Source organism: Malaclemys terrapin, chromosome 1 (assembly GCF_027887155.1).
Source record: "Malaclemys terrapin pileata isolate rMalTer1 chromosome 1, rMalTer1.hap1, whole genome shotgun sequence".
Lineage (NCBI taxonomy): Eukaryota > Metazoa > Chordata > Testudines > Emydidae > Malaclemys > Malaclemys terrapin.
The window spans coordinates 53684374-53711717 of NC_071505.1; the positions used below are offsets into that span (position 1 = coordinate 53684374).

A 27344-nucleotide genomic window follows, 5' to 3' on the forward strand; every position below is an offset into this window, starting at 1 on the left:
TTAGCCTATGTAAAGGTGGCTTATTTCTGAACATCCCATGCACTATAGAAGTCACCTTTTAAATGCTATATTAAATGAGATTTTCAAAGCTTTAAACCCAATACTCAGAGAATTTCCCTGGCTGCAGATAAACTTCCTCAAAAAACTAATTTAAAATATCAGAGTTAGCCTAAAAGGGGGTGCTCAGTTTTCAACACTAACGTATAACTGTTTAAAACGCAGCATTTAGAAAGTTTAGAAAATTTTAATTTGCAAAGTGTAAAAATCTGGAGCTGATTCATGACTGTTACCCCACAGCAAGTAGAAATCTACCCATGGATAGAAGTTAATTAATGTTAAATTAGCAAGGGATGTCCATGCATTTATATATAAAATTCTAAGGAATACCGAAAGCATTCATTAGCCTTATTTCATATAGCAAAAAAGAGTTAATTCAGAATGTGCATAAGGGATCAGTTTTGAGGCGCTGTTAGTAAATTCCACCAGAATCTAAAATAATGACCCTTGCTTGTCCTCCATTGCTATTTCATGTCTGTTGATGGAGAAACCAAGAATTTTGTTTAAATATTAAGTTTTTCCCAAGGGATATTGCCTTCCAATTCATAGATGTCATTATGCCAACACTTGCTGCCCATCAACCTTGTAGGGTATGTCTACACTGCAGTAAAACACCAGTAGCTGGCCCATGTCAGCTGACTCAGGCTCTCAGAGCTCAGACTATAGAATTGCAATGTAGTGCTGGCTGGAGCCTGAACTCTGGGACCTTCCTAGAACCAGACTTCTACACTGCAATTTTATAGCCCTACAGTCCCAGCCCCGCGAGCCTGAGTCAGCTGACACAAGCCAGCAGTGCGTGTTTTATTGCAGTGTAGACATACCAGTAGTGTCCCATTCTATACGTGGGGCCGATCCTCATCAAGTTCCTTGAGTAGATTTAGTGGAGTCCATTTGACATGATTGAGCTGCTCTACCACATATCATCAGTAGAAAGACATGGTTCGTTCAAGCCTATAGGAGCTGCACAAAAGCTCAAAGATGGGTTTCCATATCTGTGAGGGGAACATTTTGTCTTCTGAAATAGAATTCATCTTCACAGTTGGCAAGCTGCTGGTGCTCCTTAGCAAGCAACAATTACATTGAATTATCCTGTCTTACATCCCTCTTTAAAATCTACCTGTGCCATGATGCTTATGAATCACTGCCACCTGGAATTGGTTAGGCTGGTGACTGCCTGTGGTTCCTGATTCATGTAAATATACCTATCTCTACCTGCCCCCACCCAACCCCATTTGTTTGTTTATTCTTCTGTCAGATTGTGAGCTCTCTGTTCCAAACTCCCTTTGTTTCACTCACTGCCTGGCAAGTGGGGCCCCAATCCCTGACTGAGGCCTCGTGGTGGTTTCTACAGCATAGATTTATTTAATAATTTATTTGCAAACTAATTCTAATTATTTTATCTAGATGTTAAAATATGATATTACTTCAAGAGAGAGACTATGATTAGTGGTATATTGTTTTTAAAAAGGGGATTTTGAGATGAGGGGTTTTGAAGGAATGTGTCAGAGATTTCTTGGATTTGTGCACTATTTGTTCACCACACGTGATGCAAGTTCAAATCCTAGCTCATGTTCTCAGTGAAAATGTGACTGGTTGTCTCATGCCAATCCATAGTGACCATTTGTCTATACAGTTTGTATTCTTGGAAGTCCCAGCTCAAAATAACCCAGGAGTGAAATTGCAGGGAGGCGATAAGTCAAAATATCATTAATGTTGACAGGAATAGCTTCCTTAGCACCTAGTTTTAATCACTCTAATTAGTCTTGCACTTATTTGAGTATTAAACTTGCAAAACGAAAAGAAAAAAATATTTGAGAGAACAAAAATAAGTGAAAAAAATCCCCCCAAATGTAAATTGTATGCTTTATTCCAGATCCCATTAACCATGCTAAACTCTGTTTAAATCACAATGGGGTACTGGAGCATATATAAAAGCAATAGTTAGACATCAGCCATTGAGAGACCCTTATGATCTTTGTTTTGGCTTATTTAGGAATTTCCACTGGAAATACTTTGTTCTTTCTGATGCAAATAACTATTTTAACTCACAGTATATTTTTCACACTTTCAATAGGATATCTATTTGGGATGATGGTAGCCTGGAAATTGTTAATATCACAAATCTGGATCAAGGCAGCTACACGTGTTTTGCAGAAAATAACCGAGGAAAAGCTAACAGTACTGGTACTCTGGAAATCACAGGTAAAACTCCATTTTTGTTAGTTCATTTCACATAACATGCCTCAATTTAAAATTATAAAGCTTTGCTTTATAAGATTTCCCTTTAAGACTTTCCCTGCAAGCCATTTTATGTTATTTCTTTCCAGCTGAATTGAACTGAATTGCCCATTAAGAGATAGATTATGGCTTTTAAGCCACAGCTCTAAATAGGGGGAGCATGCAACTGCGCCATTCCAGGAGGAGCAAAGGAAAGGAAGTGTCTCAGTTCTTCTACCAGTGCTGTTCCTTCCACAGGAGAGTCAATAATCTGATCCATCCATTCAGATGGTGCTGATATCTCTCCCTCATGCACTAGGCCAACACTGCAGCCCAACACACAGAGCGATGGGTCCATGACCATCCTCTTCCCTGCCTCTCCTTGGCTCCTCTCTACTTCTTTTTCAGAGCATTGGGGTAGTGAGCATGGCAATTAAATAAATCATTTATTTGAATTTGTAATGTGGGATCATTCATCCAAATAAACGCACCACTGTAACACATTCCAGTACTCGATTCAGATGCTGATGTACTTAATCACACCTTTTACAACCCTGTCAGATAACTAAATAGCTGAAGGGAAGAGGAAGGGAATATAATGTTCATGAGCACTTCTGTCTGCCAGGCCTCTGGAAAACCACCTATGTGTTAAATGTATATGAAAAGATAGCATTTCCTGCAGCCAGAATGTGGCAGTCTTGCTCAACAGCATGGTGCCACAAGATAAACTTAGCAACATAAGTGTGAATCCATCAGAACATATGACAACATTTTTTTGTAACTTCTTCCCTAGACTACATGTAATGATGTTTCAGATATTGTAAAGAATGTATTTTGAATCACGAGGTCTGTTTAACTAGTATGATTATTTATTTTTCTTTGTATTTTGTAGCTTTGTTTTTTTAACACTACATTCATCATTCTTAGTTTTCTGGAAACATTTAAAAATAAATATTCAACCCCTTTAACGTTATACTATACATTTTAGAATCACAAAAAATCATTGACTTAAAAAATCTCCACAGTTAAACATTTAAACCATATGTGTGTATAAGCTAAACATAAACCATTTCTTTTTATATCTGAGGACTCTAACCTAGTTCATCTAAGGAGGGAAAACTAATGACTGAGCATGTCCCTTGCAATGCAACTTTAACCAACAGAAACCGTGAAAGGCTAACTGGCAGATTTCAAAACTTGGTATCTGTCATGGACACATAAGAATTTCCTCTAGCACTGTGTCCACACCATGGGGTGTAACTACACATGCCAGTGAAAGACTCTGGTAGAGGGGAGAAAGCGCAGAAAGGTTTCAGCCACTCTCCACTGCCAGAGATTTTCACTGTGGTGAGGAAAGGCTCTGGCGGGGGCAGACAGCAGGAAAAGTCTGAGTCTTTGCCTGCCACCTCCCCACTGCTGGAGTTTTTCACGGTGGTGGGGAAGGACTCCAGCAATAAGAGCCATTGGAGTCTTTCTCCACTGCCTCCTCCTGCCAGAGCCTTCCCCCACTACTGGAGTCTTTTCCTGTGGTCCTGGAAAGCTCCAGAAGAGCCAGTGGGAAGGCAGCAGGGTACTACACTGCTAAAAACAGCACTGTAGATGAGAGTCATAGCTTGGGCAAGTAGAGCTCTGTGCAGGGTATGTACTTGTGTACCTTTCCACACCCTTCAGGCAGCTCTTTACTTGCATAAGCCATGCCTCATGGTCTATGCTGTTGCTTACACCTGTGCTGGGGGCCTACATGAGTATGTATATGACCCGCCGCTGAAAGACGAGTGCAGTGCAGATATACCCTAGAATACCTCTAGGTTGATAGAAGACTCTACAATACAAAACAAAATCCAGCAACAATTATAAAATCAGCTACCAAATGTACATGCACATGGCTAGAATACCATTCCCTTCTGTTATGCTAAGCTCTTTGGTATCAAAGCATGTGTCAGCTAAATTAGATCTGTACAGCAAGATCCCTGAGGGATTTCATGGAGTCCCCTGCTCTTCTTCTTTTCTTGATTATAGTAAGCTCTGATTATACATATTTTTCTTCTTTGCTTCTATTCTCTTCTGTCCCTTCCCATCATAGCTATTTGCATTACATGCAGAATTAAACATTCTTTCTTAATAGACGCATTAGAATCCCCCTTTCCAGGGTGGAGTAATGGAAATGAGAGTACTAAGCAGAGCTCCCCATTTTTTAATGATGTTTAAAAAAAAAAAACAGGATTGTTATGAACAAAAAACTACACAATGGGTCATGCAAAATAGATCATCTGTCTTCTACACATGAAATAGTCTGTGAATAAAAATAAGTCAGCATAGTTTTTTATAGTCATCATGATCAAGAGGCTAAAATGTGTATTATCAGAGAATGAGCAATCAAAAGCCAAGACATTTCATTTGTAAGGGTGTCACTTTTCTTAGGCTAGAACCTCTCTGTTCTAATCAGTGTTCCCCTTTGAAATGTAGTTGCATAAATAACATGTAAATCAGTTTGTTCTTTTCATGTATAATGAAACAGCTAGATTTGCATCTGTATAGTCACTTGTTTATTAGAATTTTCCACATTTTCTTTTAACTTCACAGAAGCTACAAAGATTACCTTAGCACCAACTAATGTTGATGTCACAGTTGGAGAGAATGCCACCATGCAGTGTATTGCGTCCTATGATACCACGTTAGATCTGACTTTTATTTGGTCTCTAAATGGCTACATGATAGATTTTGAAAAAGAGCATGATCATTACGAAAGGAGTGTTATGGTAAGATTTTGCAGACTCTCATTTGATACGCTAAACTCTGGTTTTCAGTATCATGAAACACATCGTGTTTTCTGTATATTCTAGTTTATTGGTTCATACCCAGGAAAATGCATCTGGAATCACCTATTTAAAGAGGCCTAAAAATATAAAACAAGGATCAAGGCCTCTAAATGTTGTTTACAGTTCATTAGTTACTTCATAATGGAGAAGTGAAGAGATTGTTTGTAAAAGTTTGTATGTTCTCCTAACCTTTTTCTTTAGCGGTTCCCATTTTTCACTGTAACAGCTTTTGTGGAATCCCCAATCACCAAACTAGAGCTCATTGAATTCTGATTAATAAATTGTCTGAAAACGCCACTCTCTTTTTCTGATTGTGAATAGTTCACAAACCTCTACTGACCTATTTGAATAGTTTAAATGACTGAATTGCAGCCAGTGTGCTGTGTCAAATGAATCACTTTGACTCCTAACTATGTGCTATTCATGCAGTGAGAGTCTCAGAGGGCCAAATTGTGTGAGCCCTACTCTCCCCACAAGTTTTCCTCTTGACTTCAATAGGAGTACTTTTGTGAATAATTTTTTACTAGTGTGAATAAGGGATTTGCAGTCTGGTCCATAGTGTTGTTTCTAAATGGCTGACTGAAACATTTAAAATTAAAGAACAAGGAATAATAAATGATAGATATTGAATAGTGTGGAAGAAAACAGAGTCTTTGCTCTCAGGTTGGTTGCAACAAGTCAGAGACAGTTTATTTTCCTGACACTTGCAAGGGGAGAGTACACCCAGACAGGGGTTCCCCCCCTCCCAGGCAGGTCTCCATTAGATACACAATTAGGGCAAGCATTTATACCTTTTGTTACAGACAATAATGATCAACAACCGCATCTGGTTTATACATATTCCTTCTGATATCTTACTTTTCTCAGCAGTTCCTGCTACACTCTGTATTCCATTCTTATCTAACACAAGGTCGAAAAACAGTATCTCTTACAGTTATTTTGTTCCACTCACTTTCCACTTGCCTAGGCCCTGCCTGAAATCTCGCATTATTAGAGCTGGTGTTAACCTGACTCTTACTTTATTCCTAAAAGTTAAGATATCTGCGTTCAAATTCCCTTTATCCTTTTCTCTGCTTCTACAATAGGTAGGCTGTCACGGAACATAGCACAAATAATCTTTAAAGGGAAAGGTATTTGTCTTCCAGAAGCTGGATGACAGGGGATGGATCACTCAATAATTGCCTTCTTCTGTTCATTCCCTATAAAGTATCTGGACTGGTGATTGTCGGAAGACAGGATACTGGGCTAGATGGACCATTGGTCTGACCCAGTATGGCCATTCTTATGTTCTTATATGTGTGTATTCCTTATTCCTGTCTGTGCTCTTCTAATGAGCATTTCCAGGGCCTGGCACAGGATAATGAATAGGAGAAAAAAATTCAATAAGCACTCAGTCCTAAACAAGCTAATTCAAAGTCACTCATTTTGGCACACATAAAGAGACATCCCAGATCCTGTTAATGAGCATGTGGGGTTACCCATTCAATCTGCTAGGCCATTTCTCTGGCAAAATTTTTGTCTTGAGCATAAATCTTCTCTGGTTCAGTGTGTCCCCTGATGTCATGTTTTAGCAAACTATCTGCAACACTTGAGGGTCCTACACTGCATATATTTATTTCCATTTGCAGAAAGCCTCCATCTCATAGCTCTGTGCTTGGATCAAATTTAAATAGTATAAAAACACACAACAATCAATACAAAATACAAACAAATTATCCAACCCAAACCATACAATCTGAAAAAATATTAGCCCAGAATAAATATCAATAAAATAATTATCCCCACATCCAGCCATTCTTAATCTTCAACACTCCCCCCCTTTTTGAAATCCCAAGAAAAACAGTGGATTTTGCATCACTAAGCTCCACCTACAATATTACCTACATTTTAACACTCCATTCCATGGAGTCTTTCTGATTCCTAGACCTGCAAAGCTGTCTGATTTGGTGATAGCTAGTTGAGTTCCTTCTTCCGCTCTCTATTTTTTAAATATCATTACTAATAGCTGCAAATAAAAGTAAATTAAAAATATCTTACAAATCTGAAGCAGAACTAAAATTTCGTAGTCACAGTAGTTAACATGGGGCTGTAATCATAAACATAACAAATGAAACGTTCTGCCTAGGAGCATGCATATGATATCAGCAGTCCCACAAGACCAAAAAAAGAACAGGAGTACTTGTGGCACCTTAGAGACTAACAAATTTATTAGAGCATAAGCTTTCGTGGACTACAGCCCACTTCTTCGGATGCATAGAAGTGGGCTGTAGTCCACGAAAGCTTATGCTCTAATAAATTTGTTAGTCTCTAAGGTGCCACAAGTACTCCTGTTCTTTTTGCGGATACAGACTAACACGGCTGCTACTCTGAAACCACAAGACCAAATTAGCCAGTCCCAACTTCTGTTTAGAGCTAGTTGAAATGTTTTTAACAGGACAGTTTTCTGTCAAAAAATACAGTTTAATCGAAATTGAAGTGTTTCATGAGAATGTGTCAATTATGACCAATTTTTCAATAGGAAAATGTCAAATGTTTCAATTAATTTAATATAGACTTGTGTATTATATTAAAATATTAATTTTATGTTAAATTTCTATATATTTAATACTGTGTGTATATATGTAACAAATATTTAGTAATGAAATCAAGAGTCAAAACGAAACACTTCAACACTATCAAAATGAAATGTTTTGATGGTCCTGAATCAAAATTCTCTTATTGTGAAGGTTTCTAGAAGCCCTATTAGTATCTTTCAATGAGAGTCTGTGTGGACTTTCCTTGTCTGTTCTAATGTTCTAGGGTTCTAATGCCAGTTTAAGGACACTGAAGCTCAAAGTCTCAATGTTCCTTCAAAGTACCTTACAGAAATCTGTGTCTATTGAAACTCCAATAGCAGCATACTAAACATCTCTAGAAATGTACTTTACACTTATTTCAGGAATTATGAGATGTATAGATCTACCTCATTGTCATCCGAAGAAAATGATATTTTCCATGTTTACATCTGAGGATTGCTTTATTGATGTGTGTTTAAATTTGCACTTCTGCACTGTTCAGTGCATATAGAGTATTTTGCAGAAGCCTGAAATTACAGCTTGCAGACAGCTCTTCTCTTAGATAACAGCAGGAATGAAATCTTAGTATCTGTCAAACCCTTCCTTAAAAAATACAAGAGGTGGGAAAATATAAAGAAGAAAGCCCTCTACTAGACAGAAAAAAACCATCTCTTTCTTGTAAAAGAGCAAAGTAAAAACATACCTAATTTTTTGTCTTGGTCCTTGAGCTTAGTCCCCTGACCGCAGTCATTTAGAGAAGTTATTTAGGCTTGGGTTCAATTATGTACCACTAAACCGCAGACTGGGTTTGGAAGTGTGGATAAATCAAGTGCTTTGGTGTGTAGTAAGGAAGAAAATTCATTGACATGAGGATTTCCCCACCTTAGCCTGAGTAACACCAAAGGAAAAAATATATAGAATGGCTTTATGCAGTGGCTGAACTTTGTCAATCTGTTGGCCATGTGCAGATCCTAGGATTTTTATCCAAAAAACGTATTGAACAGGAGCCATAACTTTACACCAGTGGCTATTTTTGTGGTACAAGATTTTACTTGTAATAGTGCCACTACAGGGAAACGCAAATAATTTTTAAGGAAATTAATTTTAATGTCCCGTCCTGATACTGAAGATGTTTCTGAAGAAGTCTAGCAAAGTACTTCAGGAAGAACATACCGTGACCCACTACCCCATGCCAAGCAACCCACTGAGGGTATTTGTGCAAGTCCTGAGGGTGCCAACTCCTCAAAACAGCCATCTACCCCACCCATGCCATTCAAGAGATGATCTCTGGACCTGCTTCTCTGCATCTGTTTATAGCTGTGCCGTGAGGGTAGAACACCACCATTCTGATTTTGGTGGCATTTTTTGCACTCGCTCTACACAAGATGTAAATGATTGAACAAAGCAGTGGAGAATCCCACCCCTACGACTCCATCTGCTGGAGCAGAAACATCTACTTCATATGAGTTTTCCTACTCTTAACTAACTTAATTAGTTTTGTTGCAGATACTCTTTGACCCCCTTCCACCATTTGCTCCATCCTCTGCAGTTGGTTTGACTTCAATTGTATGCAAGGTCTTGGAACAAATTTTGAAGGAGAAAGTAGTTAAGAACATAGAGATAAACAGTAACTAGGATAAAATGCAACATGGTGTTACAAAAGATAGATCATGCCATACCAAACTGATCTCCTTCTTTGAGAAGATAACTGATTTTTTTAGACAAAGGAAATGCAGTAGCTCTAATCTACCTGGATTTCAGTAAGGCATTTGATATAGTTCCACATGGGAAATTATTCGTTAAATTGGAGAAGGTGTGGATTAATATGAGAATTGTAAGGTGGATAAGAAAATGGTTAAAGGGGAGACCTCAACAGGTCATACTGAAAGGTGAATGGTCAGGCTGGAGGGTCAGATTACTAGTGGAGTTCTTCCAGGATCAGTTATGGTACCAGTCTTATTTGACATTTTTATTAATGACCTTTGCACAAAAAGTGGGAGTGTGCTAATAAAATTTGCAGATGACACAAAGTTGGGAGGTATTGCCAATACAGAAGAGGACCAGAATATCATACAAGAAGATCTGGATGACCTTGAAAACTGGAGTAATAGAAATGGGATTAAATGTAATAGTGCAAAATGCAAGGTCATGCATTTATGGACTAACAACAATATTTTTTTCTATAAGCTGGGGATTTATGAGTTGGAAGCTATGAGGAGGAAGACCTGGGTATATTGGTTGATCACAGGTTGACTATGAGCCACCAATGTGATGTGACTATGAAAAAGGCTAATGCGATCCTAAAATGCATCAGATGAGATATTTCCAGTAGAGACAGGGAAGTGTTAGGACCATTATACAAGGCATTGATAACACCTCGTCTGGAATACAGTGCGCAATTCTGGTCTCCCTTCTTTAAGAAAGATTAATTCAAATTGGAACAGGTTCAGAGAAGGGCTACTAGCATTTTCAGAGGAGTGGAAAACCTACCTTATGAGAGGAGACTCAAAGAGCTTGGCTTGTTTAGCCTCACCAAAAGAAGGCTGAGGGACGATATGATTGCTTTCTATAAATACATCAGAAGGAAAAATACCAGGGAGGGCGAGGAGTTATTTGAAATTAAGTGTCAATGTTAACACAGAACAAATGGATATAAACTGTCCTTCAACGAGTTTAGGGTTGAAATTAGACGAATGTTTCTAACATTCAGAGGAGTGAAGTTCTATGACAGCCTTCCAAAGGGAGCAGTGGGGTCAAAAAACCTAACTGGCTTCAAGACTGAACTTGATAAGTTTATGGAGGGGATAGTGTAATGAGACTACCTAGAATGGCATGTAGCTGATCTGCGACTGCCAGCAGCAAATATCTCCAATGACCAGAGATGGGACACTAGATGGGGAGGGCTCTGAGTTACTACAAAGAATTCTTTCCTGGGCTGAGTCTTGGCTGATGGGTCTTGTCCATGTGCTCAGGATTTAACTGATCACCATATTTGGGATCAGGAAGGAATTTTCCCCAGGTCAGATTGGCAGAGACACTGGGGTTTTTTTTTGCCTTCCTTTGCAGCATGGGGTAAGGGTCCCTTGCAATTTTAAACTAATTGGTGGATTCTCCATAACTTGAAGTCTTTAAATCATGATTTGAGGACTTCAGTAACACAGTCAGAGGTTATGGGTCTATTACAGGAGTAGGTGAGCGAGGTGCAATGTGCAGGAGATCGACTAGATGATCATGATGGTCCCTTCTGGCCATAAAGTCTATGAGTCTATCCCTTTCTGTCTGGATCTGAGGTTTGTATTTATGTAATTGTTTGGGGTTGGGATTTGTGGTTATATTTAATAATCAGGAATAATGTTGTGGTGGTTCTAAAAATTCTTGGAGTTTCATACAAGTTTCTGCCTAGAATATTGTATATGAAATGCCCATCAGCAGTTTATTTCTTCATTTTATTCGTATATATTCCTGCTATTTCATCTGTTTATTTATTTCATTTATTGTTACATTCATGCTTTTTATGCCGCTTTTATGCGTGCTTGTACCTGAGAGTTTTCACTCTTTACCTAGCTTTGCTGGATCCATATTGCAGGTCTTCCTTTCAGCCACCAGGTGGCACCCTTGTATAAGATTTCCAGTTCAGTAGTAACTGGGGCTTTAAACAGCCTCTAACCAAACCTACTTGGTGGAACTGGTAGAATCACATTTTGCCATGCAACTTTTCATAAACGTAAAAAGATAAATATTCCATTATTAACATTATAATTGTTATATGTGCCGCAATTTCCTGTAGCTTAAGGAGCTTCATAGATCTTTCAAATAATAGGGGGCTATTCATTTATGGTGAGAATGCAGATCAAAATGCTGACATCTAATAGCATCCTTCAGTTGCTAAAATAATGCTACTATTGTTGTCATAAACACATAATGAAATGATAAAATTTATGTAAATAGCTGAATAAATCTTTTGTCTTGAGCTGGAAGCTTTGGTAGTGCCATCGGTTGCTGAAGACAGAACTAATTTGCATTTCATTAGCACTACAGCTCGTTTTTCAGAAGAAAACTTGTCAGTGTTGTTTTCATCTCACATGACAAATTATGACATTGCTATCTAAATGAAACAATATGTATTTAAATTTTAGTGCATGTTCTTTTCAAATAGTTTCTACATTAACAGTTCGCTTTCAGGGTTCTCCTAAACTGAACATTGTTCAACTTTGTGTTTGTTTGCCTAGTTATTTGATTGAGTAGTTCAACATTATCATATTCTTTCAAATACTTAGAGAAATAACTATGGAGATTTAGCACTTCAAGCTCTCTCAACGCCTCTGATGATTCAACATTTATTTACTGAATTGTTTTTATCATGTATATTTAAAGACTGAAGAGTTTACTGTTAGACTTTAAAAAATTAATATCCACTATCTAGAGAAATATTAAAATATTTTTATTACCAAAAGTATTCTTAAATAGCTATCCCCACTGAAAATAAAGGGATATATTTTTTCTGTGATATGCATATGGAATATGTATTCATATTAATATGCATGCATAGAGGAGAAAATGGACCTCATAATCTCATTTGGTGCAGAAAGATTTGGATAAGACCTCAAAGAAAGTCCACATTTGGACTGCGTTCTCTTTTTTTGTCCTCTGAGAATTGGAGCACCTCTCGGAACATGTCCTCTTTGCTCCACCTCGGTTGCTTCCTTATCTGGTGGAGGCGTTCCTCCAGTGTGCAGAGGGTTCCCCTGAAGGCCACATCTGCAGAAGCACAAGAAACAATAAACAGAAGCATGATTGTTAGTTCACACAGAGCATCGAATCATTACAGTAAAATACACCTCTTTTAACATATGAATCACTTTCTCAGTGTCCCGTGGCAAGCACACATTTTGACAAACACTTTGAACATGGTGAGTTCGGCCTGGGTGGGGATTGGGCGTTCAAGATGGGGCAGAGGTCTAGGTGTTTTTTTTTTTTTAGGGGGATCAGTGCAAGCAACTAGGGACAATATTGTAAATTCTGCTACCGTTTTCCACAGGAGGGGTGATCATAGCCACTATCTCATTCCTGAGGGTAAGCAAGGATGCAAGGGTGCATATTCTGCATGTGTACAGTTTCCGACCTGGGCCCTATGCTGCTTGCCTCTGTGCTGCTTTGGTCCCTGCACAGGTGATTGGCGCAGGAAAGTTTCCTACCATGGGGGAAGGAACAAAGCAGCTCTGCCAAGGAACCTGCGGCAGAGGATTGGCAAGTACCTCCAGAAAAGTTTCCTAGAGATCTCTCTGGAGGATTCCCATCAAATTTTGGTGTGCATTAACACACTGTTCCGCCACACTACTTAGCTGCACTGGGGAATGTGAGCACACGCGAACACAGCTAGTCTTGTACATTTCTATCCCTTCACCCACTTCTAGAATATACAGAGCAAAGGACAACTCTACCTCATATAACCAAGCAGCATCAACTCAAAAAGATCACTTTCCTCTCCGACATCATGCGCACAATAGACGGACTGCTGGGACTGGCTAGACCCCTTCAGAGTGGAAAAGAGGTCCTGAGTCGCTGCGCCACTGGACGACCCTGCCATGTGCTTCACGTTGTCTTCCAACTCAACCTCCTCATCCACGACTTTGTCCTCGGGTTTGAGTCCACTGTGGACTTGACTTAAAAAAACAAGACCAAGTCCAGGACTCTTGCAGGTGGATGTGGGGTAACCGCCAAAGATGGTGTCCAGCTCCTTATAGAAGCAGGAGGTCTTTGGTGCAGCACCAGAGCAACTGTTTGTCTCCCTTGCCTTCTAGTACACCTGCCTCAGCTCCTTTATCTTCTCATGGCACTGCTGCATGTCCCGTTCATAGCCCTTATTCATCAAGCCACAAGAAATCCAACTTAGGTATTGACGTTCCTATGGCTAAAGCACAGCTGAGAATGCACAGCCTCCTCTCCCCACAGACCCAGCAGATCCAACAACTCATGTATGTTCCAAGCAGGAGCGCGTTTGCTGAGTGGAGCTGCCGTGGTCAGCTGGGAAGATGCAATGTGAGCTCTCCATGTCGAGCAAACAGGAAGTGGAATTTCAAAAGCTCCTGGGCCTTTAAAGGGGCAGGGCAGAGGCCTGAGTGCCTGGGTGCAGGGCAGCGGAGTTTGAACTGCTGACCAGAGTGGTCGGGATGGGCATTGTGGGACACGTCCTGGAGGTCATTTAAAGCAACATAACCCAGTGCGGGGTCTACGCTGATACTTTGTCAATATAACTTTGCACAAAAAGCTCTATGCCTCTCGTGGAGGTGGTTTTATTTTGTCAGCAAAGCCGGAGAGTTTTGTTGGAAGGAGGAGCATGGCAGTGTGTACACTGTTTTGTTGATGAAACCTGACTTCTGTGGACAAAATTGGGAATGTGTAGACAAGGCCTTAGATGACAGTGGATCTAATATTTTTTTCACCTCTGTTTTTCTTTAATAAAAACTAAACTAGATTGCTACAGATAAATCCATAAACTTGTTGAGATGATCTGGCAGATCAGTTTTATTCAGAAGAGTTAAAATATGGAATATATGTTTGGATTTAAATGCTTTAAAGAGTTTTGAGCCATTTTTGAGAAGAGAGGACTGAAAGACATAATGACATAGGAAGTGGAGGCTGAGATAAACTTAGAAAATTGGATTGTTGGGGGCATATGGTCTTTTTCCTGCCCTGCACATCTCTAATATTACCACTGGGGTTTCCAAAGGAGACTAAGGGGCTTAGTTCCCATTCACCCTTTGTAAATCCCAGCCAGTATCTGTAAGGTATATTTCATTATGAGATCCATGGCTCCTTTTAGACCAAAATTTACTCTGTCCCTCAACATCTTGGTGCTTTCTTACTGTTAAAGTAAGACATGCTGAATCTAGAAACTGAGGCTATAGAAAATTACAGGCATAACTTAATAAAGAAACAAATCCCACATAAATTTGTGATCTTCATTGTGTCTTTTATACCTTGTCTGTCAACAGTCCCATCTGGCTGAGCATGTCCTGCAGTCTACAGAGTCATCACAAGTATGCACAGCCCCAGGGGCCGTGGCATTTGCTGTCTTGTTTTTTTAAGTCAACTCTGGACTCCTGCCACTAGGGGTTGCTTTGATTAGTGGAACCCTAGCTGGTGGCTGCCCCCCTCTCTCTGCCTCAGTTACTCCTTTGTGATTCCTCTGGCTCTGAATGCAGAGCAGAGGTGAAGCAGGTAGAGGAGGGGAGGGGAGCACTCAGCAAACACCTCCTACCTCCTTAGCAGAGTAGGTGAGTGTGAGCGGGAGTGGTGGTGTGCGTCTGCCTTCCTCTGGGACCTTGGGGACAAGAGGAGAGCGTTAGGGAAAGGATATAGAGTACCTAGTAAGAGAGAGATCAGATATGTATATCCCCTGGAGTTATAGACCACGTGGGCAGGACGGATGGTCCAGTGGCTAGTGTAGGACATAGGATACCATACCTGGGTTCAATTCCCTGCTCTGCCATGCACTTCCTCTGTGACCTTGGGCAAGTCAGTTACCCTCTCTGTGCCTCAGTTCCACATCTGTAAAGTGGGGATAGTAATGCTTCCCTACCTCACAGAGGTGTTGTGAGGATAAATACGTTCAAGATTGTGAAGCACTTTAAGATCTACTGGTGAAAAGTGTGTATAAGAAATAGGCATTGATATTATTTATTAAAGAGGTGAGATGGGTTTGCCACCTGCCCACTGAACACAGCAGAAGAGGCTAGTAGACTCTGGAGCCTCCTTTCAAGAAGACAACTTGAGGACATGGGAATTCAGTTTGGGATGAAGATTGTGTGGGAACTAGTACAGAGGCTCAAGGTGTTGCATGAGGTCTCCACTACTTTAGATAAGATCTCAACATCTGGGTACTTAGCTGAATGCTGAACTTTGCAGGTTCTCCCATCACTGTTTGTAGTGTTACTGTATCCAAAAGGTGAGTCTATCATGGTGGTTTTGAGCTCAAGAAAATTATTTGTATTAAAAATCTAAAATTCACCAGGTGCACACACCACCGCTTGGCTGCGGTTTAGCATCCACCAGCCAACCTGTTAATTTGGAGAATTGCCCTGAGTTGGGCAGGGAAATCAATTATTGGCCACTGGTTGCACGCTTTGAAGGGCAGTCCCCTACATTTGAGTTTTGACAACTTGCAAGCTGTGTAATGCTTTGTGATCACTTCCTATGAAAGCTCAGTGTCCCATGGAGTCTCACAATTGCCAAAGAAGTATTTCAGTATGGAGGCTGCTAAACTGGGTTCATCAGAGGTGTATAGAGAATTTGCTGCTGCTTGTTTTAAAGTTTTTGAAGAAGAAATGTATCCTTGTAAGTGGTCTCATTAGAGGAACATATGGTTGTCATTTGTAATGGTTTCTTCTGAGATAGTATGCCTGTAGCCGCTTTGGGACCTCCGTTGTCATCTTTTTTTTTTTAAACTTCTTAAATGCATAAGAATTGGAAGCTTCAAAAGAGGCATTGTATTCCCATTCTCAGAAGGAAAGTTTCAAAGATGGCAGCCACTAACTGGACTAAATAGAGGCGGTGTTAATAGTGTTTTTAAACATTTTTCATGTTTAATAATGCTTATTGAGTATTATGAGCCCGTGTTGAAAGTATGTTGCAGAACTTTTCCATTCATGTGGTAAAGTTATATTGCAGTGTGCAGTAGCTGTGTGTGAGTGATTTTTAGCCCTTCTTTCCTCAGGCAGCATGTCTGGTCCTTGTGGCAAATATTGCCTGCATCCAATATAGTGGTTCTAATCTCAGTCCCTTCAGGGGTAGGGCCACCTTAAAGGGCATACAGTTCCTGATTTGATCCATCTTGTCTCCAGTTTATCCTGAAAGTCTGGCAAATCATTCTGTCAATTCTCTTAACATCTGACAGCTAATTACCTTGCCAGCAATTGCAATTTATTCCTCCTCCATATATCAGCTTCTGTGCCCCTTAGCTTATGCAAAAAGTTGTATAGAATTTTATTTTTAACAGATTTCTTCAACTAACTCCATCCACCCCCATATCTCAAATGCCCAAACTTAGATCTTCTATTATAGAATTGGAAGTGAAACTTTGCTAAGGAATTCCCCTGCCTGCTAGGGAATTCCAGCCAAGGTTTTTCAGACATGGTACATTTGATCATCTTTTACATCAATTATCTTTACAGACGCTGCCCGGGTTACACAAGACCCAACTTACTCAAATTTGCACTTACGGAAAAAGTTCTATAAGCCAGAAATAGGATTTTCGAGTTGCGTAAATTTGTGCGTAACATATGGGTATACGTTTCTGACTTACACAAAATTCAAGTTATGCAAGGCTTTCCGGAACGGAACGATTACATAAGTCGGGGGCATCTGTACTTTGCTGTTTTCTCAAAAACATTTTTTCATGCAAATATTAATTAGTTCAACCAAGCCCTCTCCACAATCTGAAAGCACATAAAGATTCTCAGTCTTCTAGGGCATATACGGAATACTTAGTGGATATGTAATGCTATCCCCTTCTTCTGTATCTGTCCTCTGTGTCTCTTATTATTTCTCCTGCCAAGGTGGACAAAGTTGGACAAAGGTAGAATGTGTGCTCCTAAGAGCTATATGTGACAATCCCATCTGAGTCTTTAGCGTGCTACATATATGTAATGTAAGGGCTATATTGAACTAGGAGGAAAGAGGTAACATGCAACAAGAAAAAAAATTCCTTCTGGCCTATGTGAAATTAGTTGGTGTTTTCAGTTCACAAGTTTCTAGTAAATATCCACATCACAAAAAAATACTGTAGCCATTGGCACTTCTCTCCTGGCAAGCTCAGTTGACAGGTCAAGAACTAAATGAACTGGAACTGGTCCCTTTAGGAGGAAATCACATTGGCAGAGTAGTATGAGGAAGCCTGCATTGCTGTTGGTTGTGATGTACCTGTTTCATAGAATAATGATAATAATTCCTAACTCTTATATAATGCTTTTCATCCATAATTCTCAAAGCACTTTACAGAGGAGGTATTATGCCCATTATACAGATTGAGATATGGAGGCACAGGGTGATGAAGTGACTTGCTTAGGGTCACAACAGGAAGAGCAAGGAATAGAACCCAAGTCTCTTGAGTCCCAGTTCAGTGCTCTATCAGTCATTAGTTGCTAAATACTAAACACAAAGAGTAAGAAGTAGGTCATGGACAGATGGAGCCGGCATATGGGAAAAAGTGAAATTTGTTGTTACAGATTTCTTTGTAAACCACGCAGTGTAACTTGGACTGTAAAATTGTTATTAGATGAGAATTGTATGGTATCTGCTCATTTTTGTAATTTAGATTATGATTTGCAGACAGCAGTGGCTCCTTGGGAGGACATGGTAGACAATGTTGTTTTGTGCAGCTATCCATTTCTCATATAACATTGCATTAAGTAGAGACCCAGTGTTATTTTATAATTGTCTGCTTATTCAGATAACAAACTGCGTTGCACCAAAAAAGATGGGGGGAAAGTATTTTGCATTTTTAAAGTTTTTAATTACTTTCTCTGTATACCACTTTGCAGAGGACAGCAGAGTGCATTAGACTGCTCTGCTGAAGTATGCCCAAGGTTTCCACTGAGCAAAAACATTGGAAGTTTGTGGAGGAGAGTTTTAAAATGGAGGGAATGGAAAATTTATACAGAGAAGCTAGTTTACGGAGCAGGAAGAAAGAAGTGCAGATGCATGGATTGGGATGAGAATGAGAACCAGAAGCACAGCAAGCATGTTCAGAGCAATATTGAGCTGTTGGCAGAAGGACACTGTTAAATAGTTTAAGGGAGCAGACAGTGGCTGATTAAGGCATGGTCTGGCAGATCAACTGATCCACATCCTATCTCTAAAGGAGTTCTGAGACGCTAAAGGTGACTTCCAATAAACTTTTGTCATCAGCCCTCCCTCCTCCACTTCCCCCTCCCCCACATACAGGTGAGTTTGGAGTCATTTGTTTCTGCCCAGGCTAGGTCAAATTTTGGGGAAAACCTGGAATTTTTAAAGAACATAACAATAGGGGAGCAGGCATGGATTGAGAGGAATTGAGTCAATGGTTAAGAGCAAGCAGGAGAAGGAAAGCAGTAGATATGGTGCTGAGGGTGGGATAAACAAGCAGTTAGCTAAGACAGGGGCACTGAAGAAACGTATTAATCTGCAATGCTATTTCCAAAACAATAAAACCTTTTCTATTCAGTAGAAGCTAGAAACATGCCAACTGCTGCTCTAGGGAGAAAACAATTTCCTGAAAAAACAGCTCACTGTATCTTTAATGTGTTTGCGAGATTTTGAGGACTACAAGAATCCATGTGTCATGCCTGTTTTGGCAAGCCTGGGCTCAGAAAGGCATATGTCCTTAACGCCACTCAGAAATCTAGTTAGCAGTTTAGTTTATATCCTCCACCCACAGGCTACTAGGAACATGAGCCTTTCGCAAAAGCATATTCAGCTTCTGACCTATTTTCTTTCTTGAAAATGAAGTAACAGGACACCTTATCACAGTGATACCAGTACAAAGCATAGCTTCCCAGATGTCTTCTGGCACAAGAAGCAGTGAAATGTATGAAGGGGAAGAATAATATATTTGTTGGAAATATTTCCTAGTCCACATATCAAGGGTAGAATTAGCACCATACTTCCTTCTCATATAAATATAGGGCCTTTGAAGGATGAGGTCCTTCCGTGTGAGCCCTATTATTAGACTGCTGATTTTTAGTTACCCCTAACTCGCATGCCAGATATCTCTTACAAACCAGAATGAGCCAAATTCTTCTGCTAATGAGATCCAGACGAGATTGCACTGGTGTAAATCTGAGTAGATTTTGTCCCTGTGTTTTTTGAGAACAAGGAATCAGAAAAGTGACTGTAATCACAGCTTACACTATCAGGACAAGTAGCCACAACTGTCGAAGTATCTGTGTTGTTTGTATTTATTATAGTGCAAATGGATATCTTTTGCCATTCCTCATCACCCTTCACTGGGACAAGGGAATTCAGGAAAACTCATTTTCATTTAATATTTTTGTCCACAATGAAAGGATTTACAGATGTTAAGAGGATCTTTTAGGCTTTTGCAAAGAGAGGAGACAGCAAGGTCTGGCTAAACTGACTCCTCTTTTTCTGAATTACCTGTTATCTGTTGTATATTCAAGGTACCTCTTCAGAACCTCTGAAACTCACATGCCTAATTTTGGGGACCCAAATTTGAAAACTTTGCCCACTGCTTCTGATTTACTATACTCACTGGATTTTTATGGTTCCTCCAAATTAGCTTTGTTAGTGCCAAATGGCAAGTCAGCTGCATCATGGGATGAAGTCTTTTCCTGTGATCTGGTGTTCCTTCAGGGATGAATCCTTTCTTTGGTCAGATGACCAGAGGTACTGTGAAGGATTTGCATTCACCTTTGGGCACACTCTGACAGCAGTCAAAAGGTTAACAAAGTGGGAAAGGTCTTTAGAGAGCATCACATCTCAAAAAGAGTGTACATCACACAGAGATATTTTTTGCCTTTGGTGTGATTTTATAGTCTAAAAGCATAAGTAGAGGGCTCATATGATGAAAGTCTTTTGCTTTAAAGTTGGCAAATATTTGGGTGGTGAACCGCATATACGCTTTGGAACATCCCTGAGTACTGCTATCACAATTTCCAGTCTGTGATTCAGCTCTCTCTGTATTGACGGAGGCAGTTTGTAACCCAGCCAAGATGAGGTTTTGAGTGAAAACATACAAAGCATTCATATCTAATTTGTGGACAGAATCTGCTTATGTCCATGTTCTTTATTTGCTTTGTAAGCTTTCTTTTTACCACTGAGAACCGAGGCTCCTATTGGGGTATGGAAAGCTTTATCACCAACTACAAAAAGCTTGGTTCAGGAGAGCTTTGTAGAGAGAAAGAGAGAGAGCAAGTGTATGCATTTTTTTTTATTTTCTGGGTAGATCACATTTTTATCTCCACATTGTTTAGAGTTTCAGCACTAAGCCACTTGCCATAATATATAAGGGAAATTTACGGAAGGTTATTAGTGTGGGTCGGTAGATATAACATTACTTAAAATGTTTAATGATATAATTATAAACTTAAATATATTTGAATTAATGTATACGATTAGGAAAAAAATTAAATATATTGAATGGAAGGAGCAATATGATTAGATCATGTGAATTCTGAGCTATGCAATTGAGACCAAACCTGTGTGGTTCGGAACAAGTTTTGCTTATGTGTATTTGCAAAACAGGTGATGCTCAGAGATTCATGGTCTACATGATTCCTCCCAGGATATGTTAAAAGTTAATCAAGTTCAGGCTCATCATTGAGGTTTTCTGGATGGGTTTTTTTGTTTTTTTTGTTTGTTTTTAATATAGGGAACTGGAAACTCCAAGAGTTTCCTCCATTGTTTCATCGGAAGGGTGGGGCAGTTGCCCTCTCTCACTTCCATAGAACAATGGTATTTGACCATTCACCCCCTTGGGCAGCATAGGTCAGGCATGACAGGGAAAGAGGAGTTGATATCTAGAACCAGTCAATGTTAATTTATGCAATAATCTCCATATACTTTGGGGAAACACTACTCTGGAGAGCCCTGTAGAATGATCACCATGAAACACTCATGGAGGAGCTGCTATGGGAGAAGGGAACAGTATGCCACAAAACTGGCACCAATCTGGATTCACCTGACATGTGTATTCTCCACCCACATTGGCAGAGGGGACAATCAGGCCTGTAATGTTAGTGAATTGAAAAGTGCTTATAGGCATTAATTTAATAACAATTAAAAGCAATAATGGTGCTAATTAGATTCAGACTATGGGTTGTAGGAAACAAGAATTAATATACTGGAACAGACCAATAGTCCATCTCGTCCACGTGACTATGGCCAATCCAGTGCTTCAGAGGGGAAATCAATACTGCACATGGCATGTGAATTTACTACATTGTGAACTGGAGTTTCTTCTTCACACTAGATGCCAGTGAAGTATAGAACTAACTTCATGTGCTATTTTTTTCCATATGTGTGTAATCCTCCTTTATACCCAATTAACTGATTACCTCAGTAGCATCCTTAAAGAGAGAGTTCCTATGTTTCACGCAAAAAAAAAAAAAAAAGTTACTTTTTAATTTTTGTTGCATGTTAATTTCATTCACTGGCTTGTTTGTTCTTTTATCACAGGAGGTTCCTGATAAGACGTCTCTCTACTTTTCTTTTGTATACCTGTATTCTATCCCGACTCCTCTTACACATCTTCTTTCCAAATTGCTATACATTTCTCCTTTGTCATTTTCATCTCTAAGTATGGCTATTCTCAATTGTTTCAGAGTCTTTACAAAACATTTACATTTTATTTTTTGTTTTCCTGTTTTCAGTCAAGAGACATAAACCTGGACCTTGTAAATGTCCATTACATCCACTGTGGTGTTAACTGCTTAAACATTTCTAACTTCAGAACCATATGGAATCCCGTACAATTTTTGTCTGCATTGAAGGTTTATACCTTTCCCTAACCTTTTGATGAGAAAAAATTCACAAATAACCATTACTTTTAAATGTAATTCTACCAAAATTGGTTTTTACATATTTTTTTTATTTTGAATGTTGCCTCTATGCTTCTGGCTGTGAAATTTCATGATTGCAAGGAGCTATTTCAGTGTTTGTTTTCCATAGGAAAATGCAGTTTCTGAACAATCTGGAGTGAGTTAGGAGAGTTAATGTTAATCATTCCAATGTGGTGTGATATCAATCCAGCTGTTAATCTTTTGTAACATTTTACCTTGCATGAAAGAACTTTAGATATATTTTGAAAGGATGATTAGGGTTTTTATGAAAATATTTTAAAGACTAACACGTGTGTAATGCTGTGATTTACTTCAGTAATCCTTTTCTAAATAAGCTACAGGATACATTTACAAACTAGCATCTGCAAATAAATGAATTATTTTTAAACATTGTGTACATGTATTATTTAACATACACAATTATGCGCAATATTTTATGTTTAGGGAGGTCCATGTTTTACAGTGTTTTGCAGGTGCAACTCCTATTGTTGGATTTTGTACTGGTGTAACAAAGAACAGTATTTTACCCACAATATGTGTGTGTGTGTGTGTGTGTGTGTGTATATATATATATATGAAATTATTATAGATGCTGCAGATAACAATGCATATAGTTAAGGTTGACTGATACTTCCCATTATAAACCCTGTTTTCAGTTGGTCATAATTTTGCCAAATTTAACCATATGAGCTAAATGCCAAGTGTCTACCTCAGGCTGAATATTTTTGGAAAGTTTCAGCAAAAATGGTTTAGTCATTATTGAGAACCAGGTTAAGGGGGAAAGACCTTATTTTGCCCATGTTAAAAAAAAAATCTTATAGCTGTTAGGTTGTGAAACTCTGTGACCTCCATGTTTTGGAGCAAGGACTTGAAAATTCGCAGGGGGGTTGTCTCTGTGGCAGGGATGTACCCTTTGCTGTTCATCTGAACAAGTCCCAAATTTGGCAAAGTTATTAGCTTTTGATTATTATCCAAAATTAGTGAACACATTTTATATTCACTTCTCTGTGCTTCAGTTTCTCCTCATTAAAATGGGGATAATACTACCACCTCACCTGACACGTGTATTTTGAAAACAAATTCATACATGTTTGTGAAGTACTCAGATACTATAATGAGGAAAATTAATAATTCTTTCTTTAGAGCAGGATTTGAATAATAATCAGTAAATAAGGCTTGGCTCACACATTGAACAAGCAAGATATAAAAAAATAATAGAATAGCTTCTCGTTCAGTGAGTACTGTCCATCCTATTCAGTGAATGAGGCAGAGGTACTGTGAACAAAATAGTATGTGATCATGAAATTAAAAAGTGTATTATAGTATGCACAAACGGGGTAAATTAAGGTTAAACAGGCAGCCTTAAGTATGGCTTTTTCCTAACTTTTGAGTGCTTGACTTTGACCTCATTGTTCTTTTAATGTATTTTTAAATGCACAAAATGAGTGTATGGATTCTGTTTATTTTACACCCTCATTAATGGATTATAGAGTCCTGGAGAATTTTTCAGAATACATTGTGTTTTACTCTTGAAGTCAGAAGGAGTTTTGCCTGAATAAAATACTTTTTTTGGTCGAAGACACCCATTGAACATAGTAATACATTTAATAATAGTCACTTTGAAAAAGAAATAGATTCCATGAAAGAGTAGTATCCACTACTTAGTTCATAATAATAAGTCAGACCACGATGAAATAATGAAATAAAATTCTTAAGGTAACTAAAAGAGTAGGATTTTGTGCCAGAGTCAGAAATGTTTGTATACCAGAGTCCTGACTCAGGAGCTAACTCAGGACCCTGTCACTCAACTCCCCACCAGGTTATATTAATTGAAAGACAGGCAGTTGGAAGAAAAGCCCAGTTAGCTGCATGGAGATACAATTGAAGGTCTAATTGGATGGAAGTATCCCCAGCAGCTAGGACTATATAAGCAAAAAGGAAGGAAGAGCTACAGGAGAGGAGGAGCCTGAAGGAAGAGAGAAGGAGGCAGGATTGGCTGCTACTGCTAGTGTACTCTTTCCCAGAAGCAAGTGGGGAAGAAGGCTATGGATTGTAAATATAAAATATAACAAAACACGGTGGTGGTTGAGAAGAGCTGGAGTAGCTGTGGTCTGAGATTAGGGCTGAAAAGGACTCTTAAGAAGTTGTTTCTACAGTGCTGTGTTTAGTAGATAACGTTGCATGAAACATTCTGTAGTTCACATAACTTACCTATGTGAACCTTAGTAAAAATCTCACTTCCTACAAAATGTTATTGCGAGCTCTCACTGTAGATTAGTATATGTATACCATTTCCATTCATAACTATTGCCCTTTGAATTAAATTTTGTTTAGAATTACTATGTTTATCCTGTGGAGACAGAAGTCAACTTTCCATGCTAACATCTGGATTTGCTATCTTATAATTATACTGTCCTTACGCTATCAGTTAAATGATCTATTAACATACAAATGTAAAATTAACACTTTTCAGTGAAAAAAGCTAGTCTGTGGTGCATTAATATGAAACATAAAAATCAGCTCAAAATTTGTGACAAAAACATTCATCCAGAAACCCCCTTTTCAACTTTCATTTTAGGCAGAAAAAAAGTAGAGGCAGTTTGTTCTAGGCTGACTTTGTGTCACACAGACTGAATGCTTGCATGAACAGATTCAAAGGAGTAAGACTTCCAGAACATTATCTGGAGGTATTTTGGTTCTAGTCTTTCCTCCATAAACCTGCTTGATTCCAGTTTAAAATAGGTGGGAGTTACACTGAGAAGACGATAGGCTATGCAGCACAGTGCAAAGATAGTATATGTGTGGTTTTCAGATTGTGGGAGGATGTGTGTGAGCCTGATTGTCATAGCAGATCCCTTACTAGATGGCCAGGGAGAGCTGTTGGCAGGTATTACTCCTGGGTCCGTTTACTCCTCTTATTTGTCTGGGATTGTGAGGAAAGCTGCAGGCTACTCCAGAGAGAGCAGGATGAGGGAGAAGGGAATGTACATACATTTCATTTTCCCCCCTGAGGCAGATAACAAGAAAAATGTTTAAAACCAAATGTTATCATTCATTTTGTTTGATCTTACACATGTGATGCAAATAAATAATTGCCCTGTTCAGTAGCTACATATTTGAAGTGCTGAGGTCTTAAAATACCAAGCATTATGTACTTTAATTAAATTCTATAGAATTGTTTCTGAGACCGAAAACAATACGTAGATATAAAATGATATAGATAATTAATATAAACTACCGAACATTTTATACTATTTACATATTTGTAGTATACTTTACCCATAATCACTATTAGGTATACACATTATTTACACTGTTTACTCTTCATAGATGTGTGTTGCTACACACCATATGACTGTTACCTGTATACAGGTTCTGTTGTATGTTAGTGACCAGACATCCTGTTTTTAAAGAGACAGTCCTGTTTTTAAGCCCTCCTGTAGGTGTCCTGACTTTTTCTTAAAAACAGGCAAATTGTCCCATATTTTCAATCTCCCCCACATCAGTACTGGTGGGACCTGCTGCTGGCCAGATCCCTTCTTGCCAGCCACTTGCCCACCAGTGGTGAGTGGGGGGTCCAGTGGCCGATTATGGGGGTGGGTGTGTAAAGCTGATGGCGGGGTGAAGATGTAGTGTGTGAGACCGGCCACTCCCCCTGCTGGTCCGTCAGCGCAGCCCCCACTGGGTACCGGCTCCCAGTATGGAGGGTTTCCACGTAAAGGTGATACAGCCTGGAGTTGAAGATCTTTATCCAAATGTGATGCTATTGGGAGGACAGCGTAGCCTCTTGGTCTTGAACAGGCTTGTTCTCTCCTTGTGGCATCCCAGGGAGGCAGAAGATAGTGCCATGGAGGCAGCTGATCCATACATATATTTCTGGGGCCTGATCTGGGCCAATATATGGAGCAGATCTTTACTGACATGGATATAGATTGTGGTGTTATCCACTGCTGGTTTTTTTCTATATCTATGCTTAATTCCACAATAATTTAAGTAATATTGGGAAATAACTTAAAAGTGAATCATGCAAAATTCTAGGCTAAAGCTATTGTAAACCAGTGTTTTCATGTGGCAGCGTACGTGCACATGATACATGTGCACAAAGTGTAATACTGGCTAGTGAAAAAGTTTTTAGTTTCAGAACATTTGGATTTTCAGCTCTATTAAAAAGCAACAACTTTTCAAGAAATACTGAGTAGTTCCCACTGCTACAATATAAATAAATCAAGCATTTCTTTTGAGGGATGTAATCATCTCCTTTCTGTCCTGAAAGTGAGCACTTGTTAGTCATGAGTGACAATCACTGTATATCAAATGATAGAGGTGTGTGTGTTTGTGTATTAAAAATATATAAGAAAATTATTAATCTAAATGATATAATTTTTGTAACAGATAAAGAACAATGGTGAAATGCTTATTAAAAATGTACAGCTGCAGCATGCTGGAAGATACACGTGCACAGCACAAACAATTGTTGACAACTCCTCAGCTTCAGCTGACCTTGTTGTAAGAGGTAAGATTTTTCAAACTAAAATAATTAGACATTTTGCTATCTCTCATGTAGGTTAACAGAGTGGTGGGAGTTGTTTTTTCTTCATTAAAACCATTTTATTTCTCATCAAGAATTGATGGGGATTAAAATTAGGAGGAAATTAATATTTGAACACCTTACAATCTACTCATGATTGTTATTCTGGAAGATGTTTAAATGTGTGTGTTCTGTTAGTATATCCAGTGTGCTTCTAATGCATTTCCTGTATAAGAATAAAGATTCATTATCATGTTTTTTTCCTGATATAATATTTTTTAGACAACTTAATTTGATGTTCACTTTTATATAGTGAAACTTCTCAAACTAGAGTGAGGAAATGTCATTCCTGTTTGTCTACTAAATTTTGAAACAGACATTCATAATGTTTCACTGAATTGTATATTGTGCATGAAACTAAACATTACAATAAAAGTCCTGCTGATGTTTAAATTATTGAAACAAGGAAATTTGGAGTGAAGGCTATCACTCCATCATTAACTCATCCCTCTGTCCCTAAGTATTTCTGTTGTCTCAGAACAGTGTGCTTGCTCATATGGTAGGTATCTTAAAACATCTGTTACAATGCACAGGTTCAACAGGGTGAGTT

The 27344-nt window shown here is 38.9% G+C and overlaps 1 protein-coding gene across 3 annotated transcripts in view; it reads left to right on the forward strand.

Annotated features, from left to right (window-relative positions):
- CNTN1 (contactin 1) overlaps positions 1 to 27344 on the forward strand; it is a 430834-nt gene that overhangs the window by 313823 nt on the left and 89667 nt on the right. For all 3 annotated transcript variants that reach the window (XM_054024415.1, XM_054024420.1, XM_054024428.1), the window contains exons 13-15: positions 2132 to 2259; positions 4858 to 5033; positions 26599 to 26719. In XM_054024415.1, coding sequence (XP_053880390.1) covers positions 2132 to 2259; positions 4858 to 5033; positions 26599 to 26719 — 425 coding nt within the window. The remainder of the gene's footprint in view (positions 1 to 2131; positions 2260 to 4857; positions 5034 to 26598; positions 26720 to 27344) is intronic.